A 13,193-nucleotide genomic window follows, 5' to 3' on the forward strand; every position below is an offset into this window, starting at 1 on the left:
AACGTAGACGCTGGAAACTGATTGGGCATGTGTTGAGGAAAAGTGTAAATGAGACTACGAGGATAGCCTTAAGATGGACCCCAGAAGGAAGACGTAGGACAGGTAGGCGGAAGGAGACATGGCGAAAAACGGTAGAGAGAGAACGAGGTTAACTTGGGTTCAAAGGTTGGACAGAAGCCGGTAGTTGTGCGAAAGACCGAGAAGCTTGGAGAGAGAGAACGCAAGGCCCTATTTACCTCAGAGGGAAAAGGACATGATGATGATGACGAAAGTTACAATTTCATCCACTTTTGAAAATTCCCAGTTTCATAGGATAAGTGATTGTTGCTGTGGTTATTATGATAAATTCTGTGATTGGTGGATTCAGCTGAGCGCACTTAATATGATTGGCTGATGCAACTGTCCGATTTCCGTGTCCGATGTCAACTCAACACAATAATTTGTAAAAAGTAAAGCAGTTATATATGCACAAATCAAATTTTAGAAAACTGTAAGGTTATGATTGCATCAGTAATCATATACGACCTGAGGGCCTCATGTTTGCTAATAACTACAGCAGGTGATAAATGTCTGTCACCATGTTTCCTGAAGCTCACACTATCCTCTTCCTTAACTTGAGGTAACAGTTTCGAGCCTCGATCAAAAAGTCCCTTGTACTTAGCTTGGCGCTGTTCTAGCTAGGAAACTCTGAGCCACAGAGTCCCCCTATATCTCAGGGGTTAGAGCACTCGCACTAGATCACAGAGGGTCGTGGGTTCAAATACCATCTGGGGCTCGGATTTTTCCGAGTTCCCGGTTGATGATAATGGGGCTTGATATCTGTAATGTAGTTTCAATATATGCTTTGAATAGTAGTGAAAAACAACAAGTTGACATAGGACTGATTTTTGTGTTCTAACTATCTGATGCAACTATTTGCCACGGTAAAAATTGGAATATCACGAAATTGCATGGGTTCTTTTGGTGTCTCGTGTATTTATCACAACTTGCAAACATTCTTTTAATTCCCTTAGTCATGCCAAGCCAAAAAACTGTCATGCGGGCATTAGCTTTCCTTTTTCAAATCCCACAATGACTAATTATAATGTGGAATTTGTTGTTGTTGTTGTTTTTGTTGTTGTTGTTGATGCATATCATTATCTTTCGAAACACAAGATTGGCTGTATATTCCAGAGAGGGTATCCGCAATGTGAAGAAACCTGCCTGGAATATACCTCTCTTTGACATTGTATTTTGCAGCCGAAGCCTCATTCTTTTCAATATAGGGGGTACTTTGAAAAGCGGCTTTTTGGTGGCTTATGGTCAGAATTTACTTCAACGTCGCCCGGTGTATTTACATCTTAAATTCTTCACACCCGAAAACGATTCCCAACATTTCCTTTTCCATAGGGGCACAATTGATCTCAGAATATGACAATGCGCGTGATGCATAGGCGTGATGCGTGACTCAGAACTGATTTGAGTTTGAATTGTCAAGTGCACTATCATGCTCCGGAAATCAACCCCATGGGACATCACCTTTCAACACCTTTAACCAGGGAACGCAAAGTAGCCGCAGTTAAGTCAGACATGGTAGGCCAAAATACTTTGCAAGATATTATTTGAAGGTCTTGTTTTCATGATGGGGTTGACATGTTATGAATAGCAAAAATTTTCTCTGGGTCTGATGAAAACCCTAAGCCACTTACACGTCATCCATGTACTTAACTTGAGGCAGACGGAACTGGATTTTCTCAAGGCTGATTTTTATGTTGAGTTCGCGTGCTCTAATTGAAACCTTGCAGAGGATCAAATCATACTCATCCTCATTTTTGCCTCTAATGATTATGTCATCGAAAACTGGTAGTGCACCCAAATTGTCATCAAACTGTTCTCCATCATTTTTTGAATGTGTATAGGAGGGAGGATTCGACTGTCAACGTCTGGTGCCAGTAACAATTTGAGTTATCAACCACCGCAGAGAAAACCTTGCAACTACTTGGTGAGTTTGGAATGGTCTTAAGGCTTGGGGATTTGAAATTCTCCCTTAACGATGGCTTCTTTAAGATCTGGCGGGTCTAAGCACACTCGCAAAGTGACATTAGTCTTTCTGCTATAACTAGTTAAAATTGCTGACCCAATCAACTGGTCCTTCCACCTTGGTAATAATATCCTTTGTTTTAGTAACTCCCCCCTTTAGAGATTCCCTCTTTTAGCGATTCCTCCCCCCCCCCCCCCACCCCGGATCAATATAGTGTCCTGAGCAAACGAGTACGATTCACGTAATATGACCTCGGATTGCAATCCGTACACGAATACCAACGTCGTACGTAATCCGTGCACGAATACCAACAGTTTTACATGTAAACAACTATTCTACGATCTCCCTTAATCTTATCATTGTGTTACGGAATGTGGACTTCGGACTACGGCATTTGAAACTGGATATAGACCAAGATATTGCAACATAAGAAAACACTGAAATACTGTGAACTTTAAAGGAAATCGACTAAAAATCTTTCGAACAGAGTGTAGGCTACCGGTAGGCTCTTGTTATAAAGATTAGTTGGTAGAGAATAGAAACCAGACCAATTCTGGCTTAACTCAGTTCTAGCTGTCTTGATTGCTTGGTCTATGAAAAATGCCTTCATTAAGTTGGATTTTATACGGCCGTCCAGCCATCCATCTGGTCTAAATTGATATCATGACCATCAATGCCGTAATAGGTACATACGCGGAGTAGGGGATGATCGCAGCTGATGTTGTTGCAAGGAAGTCACATGACTTGAGTGCTTCGGCATCCTTGACGTAATCGTCACCTAGGTAACCTTGATAAGTCCGACTCTCCTTTGGGATGGCAACCAAGGCAATGGTGGAGTCCCTGAAGATCAAATGAGCACTTGAATACTTAGTGGAATTGAAAAGTTGGAAGTTTCTCGGGTCTGTTTGGTCGATGCCATATTTTTCACTCATGCTTGTCAAAATGGTGACGATTTTGTCAACATCAGCATTTCCTTTTCTCGTGACCACCGCGTGTGCGGGGTTGAAACCAAGGTTACATTGCTCGTGCTGTCCAATCTCTGGTGACGAAAATATAAAACAAATTTAAATTAATGGAAAATAGCATTTACTTCAAGTGAAGATACCAAGATGTTGAATTTAATTCAACTTGCATAATTGCATCGCTTAATTGACCTTGACAAGAAATGGTTGAACGTTAAAAATACGATAATACTATATTTTTTGTCCCTGTAAAATTTTGCATAAGCTTTGTTTTCCAGTTTCTCCTGGGACCGTTGTAAGTCCCAACAGAAAATAAAAACAATTCTTATGCAAAATTTTGGAGGGGCAAACAAAGAGTATTATGGTATTTTTGATACTGGCTAATTGCCTCACGCTCCAAGTACAAACGAAGAAGTAATATTTCAAAAACGAGTGCGCGTGTTTTACCGAGGTTTCCAAACTCGAGAAAACTGATGAAAGCCCGAGGCCGTTAGGCCAAGGGCTTTTATTGTTTTCGAGTGTTTGGAAACCCCGGTAAAACACGAAGCACGAGTTTTTAAAATGGCTTCTCAATCGGCGCCTATGGGTGAGAAGGGCGGAATGGGTGAGAAGGGCACCCCTACTCATCGTAAACATGTATATATAGCTAGCTAATAAGTCTGTTCTTCATTAAATCTGCCTGATGAGTGCATACGCACGAAACTCAGAGTCGCAGGGAATCTTGTGTATTTTCATTTAGTCATTTAATTCTATACACCGCTCTACACAAACGTGTATTGAGCACTCTTTAGCAGTGTTTGCTACAGTTTCTTATGATGATGATGATGATGATTATTATTATTATTATCATTATTATTATTATTATTATTATTATTATCTTGTTTTCGCACATTGGATTTCCAATGGAACTTCAGTACTCCAAGGAAGCTTGGTGACAACAAGTCTCCTCAAACTTCTAGGACCTTCCTAAGAATCCTTGCCGTGTTCAGAATAACACTTTTCTGAAGCTCGTCTATCTTGGTCTCTATACCAATATTCTCTAGTCTCCTCTTTAAATCCTCTAGAACTGTTCCAAATGTTCCGACTACAATAGGAATTACCATTGTTTTCATTTTCCATAACTTCTTCAATTCTCTTGCTAGATCCTGGTATTTCACTACCTTCTCGACATCTTTCTCCTCAATACGGCTATCATATGGTATTGCAAAATCTATTATTTTGCAACATATATTTCTCTTTTCAACAACAATCATGTCCGGTCTTCTTACCTTCCTCTTTATTATTATTATTATTATTATTTAGTGATTTGTATCTGGTATTCAACTTTTTATTGTACAGTGTCCCCCATTAGCTCATAGCTAAAGATAAAGTTTTCAGTCATTCATTGTGGGAAAAAATGTTTTTTTTTCTTCACCAAAAAGAACTTTGCCCATGTGAGGGTGTTAAGTGAAGGTGTACCCACTCTAGATGTTAATTTTCATGCGACTGTTAAATCTGAAGTTACTCCCTGAGGCATTACTCTTTTTTCCGTTTGGAGAAATAGGCCGGCTAGTATTTAGCTCTTTTACTGGAGAAACAAATACCTTTCCTGCTGCCATCTTTGCAAAGGTATTGGTAATCACTTGCATTGCCATAACCTCCCATAGCCACAACTTCTTCTACCGTGTTATGCTTAAAAAATGCTACATCACCCTTATCCTCCGCCATACACTTGAAGGAGCCATGGTGCCCGGCGTACTTGTTTTTGCTCGTTTTTTTGGAGCATTGGGTGTTCCCAGTTCCCGCGCAAAGTGCGCAAAGTTTTCCGGGAATCTCTCCTGATGTATTGAATTGTTTTATATCTGTTAATAAAACGGAAAAATGTCAAAGATCGTTAACACAGATTGCTTAGAAACTGTACAATTTCTCAAAGAGTCAAACAAGCGAAATTAAGACATGAACATTTTGGAGCGACGGTCTAGTTGATTTTGTACGTTAATAAAATAGGGACTGTGCAATAATTATCTGTAGGAGGGTGCTAAATCTAATGGGGGCGGGGTCTACAGTGTAGGATGGGGGGGGGGGGGATAGATATTAGTTCCTTACACATGTTGGTAGTTTTATCTTAAAAGGGGGAGGGGTCAGAAGTTATTTCACAATTACTACAGGAAGGCTTTAACTTCACTTTAATTAAAGCCCACTTTGCTCATTTTAGAGCCTCCCTCCAGATAATTATTGCACAATCCCTTAGTTTCTTTTTTTACATGTAGGAGGCCACTTTACTTACTTTTCTGTATCCGAATAAGAGAATACTAGTTGCATGTTTTCCTACGTTTTTGTTTCCCCTCACACGCACTAATGTGAAGTGTCTACATGTATCAAACAAGCGCTTGATGTTTGTAACTTTGACTGTTCAAGGGTTACAAAAACAAAATTGAATAAAAGCAACTTGAACAGGGAAATACAATATAAAACTAAGTCTTTACCAGGTACGCAGCTCTCGCTGAAAAAGTCGGCAACCGATAGGAAATCATTTAGTTTGTTGTCGCACTGAACAGCTGGAATCAACTTCATGCGAAGCATATAGCCAATGGGTATCCTCCAACCGGCATTCCTTCGAGCTCCATTGTGGCAAGACTTTTTTCCCTTCAGAGACTTTAAGTGAAACCCTTGGTTGGTCTTCTTAACCACAGCGACTCCATAAATTTTGAGCCTGGACTTTCCATATTGTTCAAAGACAATGGGTATCAGGTCCTTTGTCTTTCCTGCATCAAAAACAGTGGAATGAGGCGATGACCAATTTGTTTGATCACTGAATTACAGTCATGGTAAGACAGAAAATACAAATAAAAGCCAGGTCTTTGAACCTCGGCTATGGTCAAAGTGACTTTCGAAGTGAAAAATCATCAGTTAGACCACAGAAATGGACTGCGGAGCGTATTTTGTATTCGGGGGGAGGGGGGGGGGGGTGCTAACAAGCAGGCGACGGAGACGCTATCTTGTAGGGGGTTCTGGGGGAATTCTCCACCAGGAAATGTTGAAATCTTAAAGTTCAGAAATGCTACTTTCAGTATTCTCAGCGAGATATAAATAAACCTGGATCAACCGTAAAATGACAGATGTTTTGCTCCTTATTTATCTATAAGTTTTCATCTCTTGCTTGCTGTTTCTCGTTGTTCAAATTTCCGCATTCCACAATAAATAAATTACTAGTTTAACGCGAAGCCATCGCCGTCGAGTTGGATACCATGAAGAACAGAAATCTAATTATCTTTGTTATCCAGCATTTATCGTTATCTGTAGTCTTAACACTGGGCTTGTTGCGAACGCCCTATGATGCAATTACAGACTGCAAGTATAAAACTATGGAAGTAAGCCATTTGTGTTGAGTTCCAGTGGAGATATCTTTTCATTTAAATTGGCTTACGTACAAGTTCTATGGAGCCTACTGGCTTCGCTTTGCTAGCGGAAGATGCTTCAGTGAATTCAGGGTTTAGAGAATTCATGTTCCACGAGCCTGGCCTGCTTATTTAGCGACTGGATTCGATTTCGCCCAAAAAATTGTGCTGGTTGGGTGTCGATCGAAGCCGCGACGCTGCCGTCAGCCTCCTACCTTGCCACTACAATATGAAGGAATGGTGAAGGCGACTATTTTCCCGAAACGTCGTGTACATATTAAGGACAGCAACAACTCGCCACATGGTAAGTTTCATCGATTTTCATTTTCATTTTCTAGCTGATTTCCAGACCTACACTTCATGTCTTTGCCCCATATGATCTCTGTATTCACTCATGTTGTGAAACCCGTACGCGACACAAACATTGAGCTTGGGTTACCTGTGCGTGGACAGAATGTTACGAAGCGTCCAGTACGCCGAGTCAGGCGAGAAAATTCGTCTAGAAATTCAATTTTACCAACCAAACAAAATCGTGAATGGTTTCACTCAATCAGTGACACATTCACCTTCCGATGGCAGCGAACGAAGGAATTTGAGAAACATACGATTCGCAGAGTCAAGATGTCATGCAGCCAGCAGTGTTCTTCCCCATATCCAATAACCCAGCAATAGTTCGCGCAGCACAGCTTGCCGTTTTAGAACTGCTCAAACAACCAGAAGAAAGAGATGTATCGTGGCTAATTAAAATGATCGGTGGAATCTATCAACACGTGCAGAAATCGTTAAGTCAGAGTATTTGTCATATTCCAGTTAGTCTTTTCGAGAAGGAAGAATGAACATTATACGGTGAGAGCTCTTGTAATGCAGTTTTGAACAGCTACCACCGCTATCTCAACACAAACAAGACGCCTACAAGGGCGTATCCGTGGAATGCGCAAACAGTTAACACAAACTGTCCAGTTACAGTGAACTTCAGCTACAGGTAAACTTCGGAAAATAGCGAGAGATTACCAGAAAGATAAATCTGTAATATAACTTAAAGTTGTTTGTAGTAAAAATTCTTATAATTAATGTTACTAAATTTGCAAATGCAAACAACAAAGCCCTATTAGGGGTTATCAGGATACGGGGTTTAATTAATTTATTTAATTTATTTTAAGAGACTTTATTCAAATCCCACAGTTTTACTTGCTTCCTTAATTCCTTTCACCCAAAAATTACAAGCTCAGTTCGACATCATCCGAATTCGAAAAATCTATTAGAAATCACAGTTCAGCAACTCATCATACTGTACTCGAGGTTCGGTTCCGTAATCCTAGTTTAGTTCCCTGCAAACTGCTAAATCTGCTGTGGCGAAGACAAAAAGACACTTGCTCCTTGAAAACTGTTTAAATCTGTGGTGGTGAAGACAAGAAGACAACATTTGTACGCCATTTCTCTCAATGCTCAAAAATCTAGAATCCCGTAATTGCGTGTTCCATATAGTCCAGTCCAAAGTTCTAGTTTTGCAAGTCCATAATCTTGATTTCAGTATTCCAAACGTTCCACAATAACTTGAAATGTCGTTAAGAAAAAAGCTTAAATCCAGTAGTCCCGGTCAGGGTTCAAGTCGTCAAAACTCTCTCCATCATCGATTCAAAACTCAACAAAAGCTACAAGCTATTAAATAGTTCTCAGAAACTACAAAAGTTCGTCATGATTCTATACTCGAGCTGAACAAAAAACTGTCAAAAACGAAACCAAAAAACCCTAGTGATCGCTTCTTGAGAGAACATACACACAGCGGAAACTGTTCTGTGCCTGGCCGACAATTAGTCAAAAGGCCGAGAAGCAATCAGGATACGGGATATTTAGGTAAAACAATTGTAGTAATACGGGATTTTGGCTGGAGAGGGGTTGGGGGTGGGGGAGGGGGTTTGAAGGGGGGAAGGGTGGGAAGGAAATTGAGGAGATACGAGATACAGTCAACTCTCTCTTAACGGACACCTCTGTAAGACGGACACCAGGTCCTGGTCCCGGCCGTTTCTTAGTCATTTTACCATAACCAAACTCTATAAGACGGACACCTCCATAAGACGGACAACGGACACTTTGAAATCGTCAACGGACACTTGTGAGATGCTGAATGTGACCGCAAATTACGATTTAGGGAAGAAAAATTCTTGTACGTGACTCTTTTTAACACCAGACGTTTAATTGACAGCTCTTATCTTGTCGCCGGAACACATACAGTACAAGTTAAAATTAAATCAGTCATTGTCCCATTCAAAAAATAACTTGGAGGTTAAACGCAAACAGCGGTTACAAACAAAGAATTTTTATGTAACTTGGAGGTGACAACCAAATTGTATGGTAATCTAAAACAGGTAGGTTTCGTTCAAGCAAATAACTTAAAACAAACTTTAAACAGACGCGTATTCACTGTGCACAAGCTCAGCATTAATATCTTAAATTTCCTGGGGTCATGCTACGTCGACTCTCTATAAGCTGGACACCTCTCTAAGACGGACAGCTGAGGCCGGTCCCGATGGTGTCCGTCTTAGAGAGAGTTGACTTTATTTTTTAAAATAGGAACGCATTGCGTACGTGTAGTAGTGCAGAAACTTGACAGCATTTATTTCTATAACTGTCAACTGAGCTGCGACTTCTTTTTTAGGAGATTCAAGTTGTCCTTGCGTAATATGTAGCTCTAACAGTACACGATATTGTTTTGGTATCGTAAATCATTACAGTGCCATGGTAGATGTCTTTGCCAAATACCTCCTAAGAAGACATGTGGTTGAGTAAAGTACTAAACCAAGAAAGAATTGAAGAAAATAAAAGGAAACCGAGAAGCATTGGCTTCAACTTCTTTTTCACCAAAAGCAAATTAAGCGTGTACTCTGAGCTTCTCACAGCTTTCCAAGACAAAAATTCACTGAAGTGAACCCTGTCCGGCGGGGTTAGTATCTGGATGGCAGACGTCAAAGTATGCGACTTGCTGTCAGGAACACACGACCGAAAATTTACTTTTCTCAGTTTTTATCATGCACTCAACACAAACTAAAAAAACCGTCTCCATTGTTCTAAAGTTCGAGATTACTCGCGCTTCCATGAGGCTTTATTCAACGATGATCTTTTGCAAATTGATTGCTCGCCCAAGCCGGACGGAAATGATCCCAATAACCAGTTAAACAGTATTCGAGCTTTAACTCGTGCAAGCAAAAAATTGTTATATTAATCGTTCTTCAATCAAAATCAGTCAACTATGAAAAGGACCAGGGAAGGTATTCGAGAACTAATTGGAAGACAGAGGGTTTCCGCGAGAAGCTCTCCCCTGAAAATGCAATTCTTGATATTATGACGCGCGAGAAAGCGGACAAAAATACTTCCTTAATATATACAAGACTTCTTCTTGATATGTAAAACTTGTTTCATATAGACACAATTAGATGTGGAAATATACAACTTGTTCCCAAATAAACACAACATCTTGAAAATATATGACACTTTTTTGAACATTGATACAACTCGAGCCACACATACAAGACTTGCTTGAAATATTTGACTCATTCACACAAATAGTGGTTCTATCGGAGTCCCTACGCTGGCTTCCGTCTCCTACCTTGTCACTATACTATGAAGGAAGGTGAACGGTGACCATTTTTCCCGAAACTTCGTGTACGTATTAAAGACAGTAACAGCTCACCACATGGTAAGTTTCATCGACTTTTATTTCCATTTTCTTGCAAATTTCCAAACCTAAACTTCGCCTCATATGTTCACTATATTTACCTATGTGGCACACACACTGAGCCTGGGTTACCTGTGGCTCGACTTCTAATTTTAATGAAATTATAGCGGCCCATTATTGAATATTCAACAGTGGGCCGTATAATTGCAATCAAGCATACGGTAGCAGTGACTATCGCCTCGCTGAATTCAAGACTGGGAAAGTATGGTTGCTAGAGCGCGCTATGGTAAAGAGAGCGGTATTCCAGTAGACTGTCGGGTGTAAAAAAGGGAAGGGGAAAAGATGAGAATCGAAGAGCCAATGGCGTCCTACCTGCGTCGAACACTCTGCCGGCATCCAAGGTTAGGAGATCGGCTTCATTGTTTTTTATCTTATTGACACAATCATCGACGGATGTTCCAAAAACGCACTCAGTGGTCACCTCCATACTTGCATTTTGTGCGGTTTCCTTGACGTATTTCACGAAGTCATCGCATTTAGCTTTTTCTGAAGTCGATTTGACACACCATTTGAAGCTTATTAGAGCTAAAAGAAAATCATTAAAATATATAATAAAATAAATAAAAATTCATATGCACAGAGCACGATGAACGTTTTAAAGTGGGATATTTCGATCGGTTCAACCGAACTTCAACATCACCAAAAACTTAATTTTAAGAAGAGTTATATCATATTCATTATGGTCCCCAAGGGAATAAATTTAAAATGTATGGGGCTTCAATTACAGGGAACTATTTCATTCCTTAAGTCATGATTCCACAGGGGAAAAACGAAATTTGTAGTCATGATTTGGATTTTGGTAGGGACCAAACATGATCCTCTGGAAATCTTCTTCTCAGACAGTATCAGTAGTATAGGAGTTGAGGGTACGAAAGCATTTTTTTACAAAAAATGCTTTCTTACCAAGCAAGTTGGGGTACGAGAGTGGCAAGCAAGGTTGGTAAGCAAGCATTTTTTAAAATGCTTGCTTACCAACCCAACTCTTACACTACTTTTTTTTTTTTTTTTTTGTATTTTATTATTGTTTTTTAACATTTCCATATTGGAGTTACAGCACTTACAAAAACGAAGAAATTACAGCAATCACAAAAAAATATATGTATATACAGATTTGAGCTAACAAGTGGATGCTAACAACCACCCCCCACCCCCCAAAAGTTCCCCCTACATGATGCAGAAACACACACACACACACATACAAACACACCCACAATAGCGCTGTGTTAGAATATCGAAAAAGATATAAAAGCACGTTTCAATCTTCAACATCTTCAAAACCGCTCTTACTCCATTTAATAGAGTGAGCTTGCCAATTATTGTTCCATTTAGCAATTTTGCTCTCTAATTGGTAGACAAACTTAATTCTTTGCAACAGAACGTAGAAAAGTGGTTTCAAATTGCTGGACCTACAATAATAAATGTACTGTTTTGCGATGAGGATAATATGATTTAATAAGAGGAAGCAATCTTTCCTTTGCCAGTCACCAAAAATTATATTTGCTGCAGATAGTGATTCAACTTTAATTTGTCTTCCACTACACCAAGCTATGAGTTCTTTCCACAGCAATGTAGTAAAATGGCAAGTCACAAAAATTTCTAATTGGAGGCCGATTTCTTTAATTAATGTAGATGTCAAGATTGGATCTAAAGCCATTGCCTTGAGACTCCAGACTGTTCTCCCTAGAATAATTCACCATAATCAGCATGCATATGTTAAAGGACGAACAATCAATGATGCAATAAGGACGATTGATGATATACTCGTATATACTGAAAGATATGGTATCAACGGCAAAATGCTAGCAATAGATTTTCAGAAAGCCTTTGATTCAGTGAATAGGAATTTTTTGTTTAGCACATTGGCTGCTTTCAATTTTGGCTCTTCGTTCATCCAGTGGATACAAACCTTTTACCAAAATATTTCAAGTTGTGTTCTTAATAACGGGTTCTCTACCGGACCTTTTAAGATAGAAAGAGGTGTGAGGCAAGGAGATCCACTCTCTCCATACTTGTTCATTATTGTCCTAGAAGTACTAGCTGTTAGTATACGTAAAAATAAGGATATTCAAGGGATTGTGGTGGATGGAATCGAAATTAAACTTGAGCTTTTCGCAGACGATCTTACTGTATTCCTGAGGAACGATTGGTCTCTTAGACACCTCCTTGCTCTTATTTCAAAGTTTGGAATCTGTTCGGGTCTTGTCATAAATTTTGACAAAACAGAAATGTTTATCTTGGGGAACTCGGTTATGGCTCCAGCACAGGACCAAAGTATTATGAACATTAACGTTAAGAGAGCTGTGAAAATATTAGGGGTGTATTTTACTTATGACAGCCGTTTGAGACACAAACTAAATTTTAAGGAAATAATAGATGCTGTCAAAACAAAACTTCAACTTTGGAAGTGGAGAAATCTGACAATAATTGGAAGAATTCAGATCGTTAAAACTTTTGTAATTCCACTGATAATGTACCGTGCTGGATCAATTTGTATAGATAAGGAGGTGGTAACTGAGGCTAATAGGATTATATTTGACTTTATCTGGAAAGGGAAAGACAAAGTAAAACGAGCTTCCTTAGTTGGTGACATAAAAGATGGGGGCCTGAAGGCCCCGCATTTAGAATCGATAATTAAGACTCATAGAATAATGCTTTGCCAGAGACTCGCGGATGAAGAACCTTGTAATTGGAAAACTATTTTATTTCACTATTTGAAACAGGTCGGGGGGAAGTTCATCACTCTTACACTACTTACCATTTGATGCAATAAAGTTTCTGATCTCGATTTTTTTATCTCGATATGTCTTTCAAATTTTGCGTTCGATTTTTTTAATCTCGATTAACAATAAGTGACTTGATGGGTGATTCACAGAAACAGGTAAGTAATCATTGGGGTTTTCCCTGTGAATGAGTAAAGTTTACTTGAATTTTTTGAAATAATCATGAATACAACTGTTCTATTTCTGATAACGTTTCTTTGTTGATAGTAGGATTAATGTGGTTCAAATTAAAAATGCCTTTTTTATTTATCATATATATATGGTTATATAGGTAGTATTGAAATGACAAAGTGTTTATGTAATTTGATACGAATCAAAATA

General features: G+C 39.2%; 1 protein-coding gene across 1 annotated transcript in view; it reads right to left on the reverse strand.

Moving 5' to 3' along the window:
- Positions 1-1,583: 1,583 nt before the first annotated feature.
- LOC137988613 (serotransferrin-like) overlaps positions 1,584-13,193 on the reverse strand; it is a 27,307-nt gene continuing 15,697 nt past the window's right edge. Inside the window, exons 2-5 of the mRNA XM_068834628.1 lie at positions 10,405-10,617; positions 5,448-5,726; positions 4,566-4,823; positions 1,584-3,059 (exon numbers count right to left, since the gene is read on the reverse strand). Of these exons, the coding sequence (XP_068690729.1) occupies positions 2,671-3,059; positions 4,566-4,823; positions 5,448-5,726; positions 10,405-10,617 (1,139 nt within the window). The 3' untranslated portion in view covers positions 1,584-2,670. The remainder of the gene's footprint in view (positions 3,060-4,565; positions 4,824-5,447; positions 5,727-10,404; positions 10,618-13,193) is intronic.

This window comes from Montipora foliosa, chromosome 1 (assembly GCF_036669935.1).
Source record: "Montipora foliosa isolate CH-2021 chromosome 1, ASM3666993v2, whole genome shotgun sequence".
Taxonomy (NCBI): Eukaryota; Metazoa; Cnidaria; class Anthozoa; order Scleractinia; family Acroporidae; genus Montipora; species Montipora foliosa.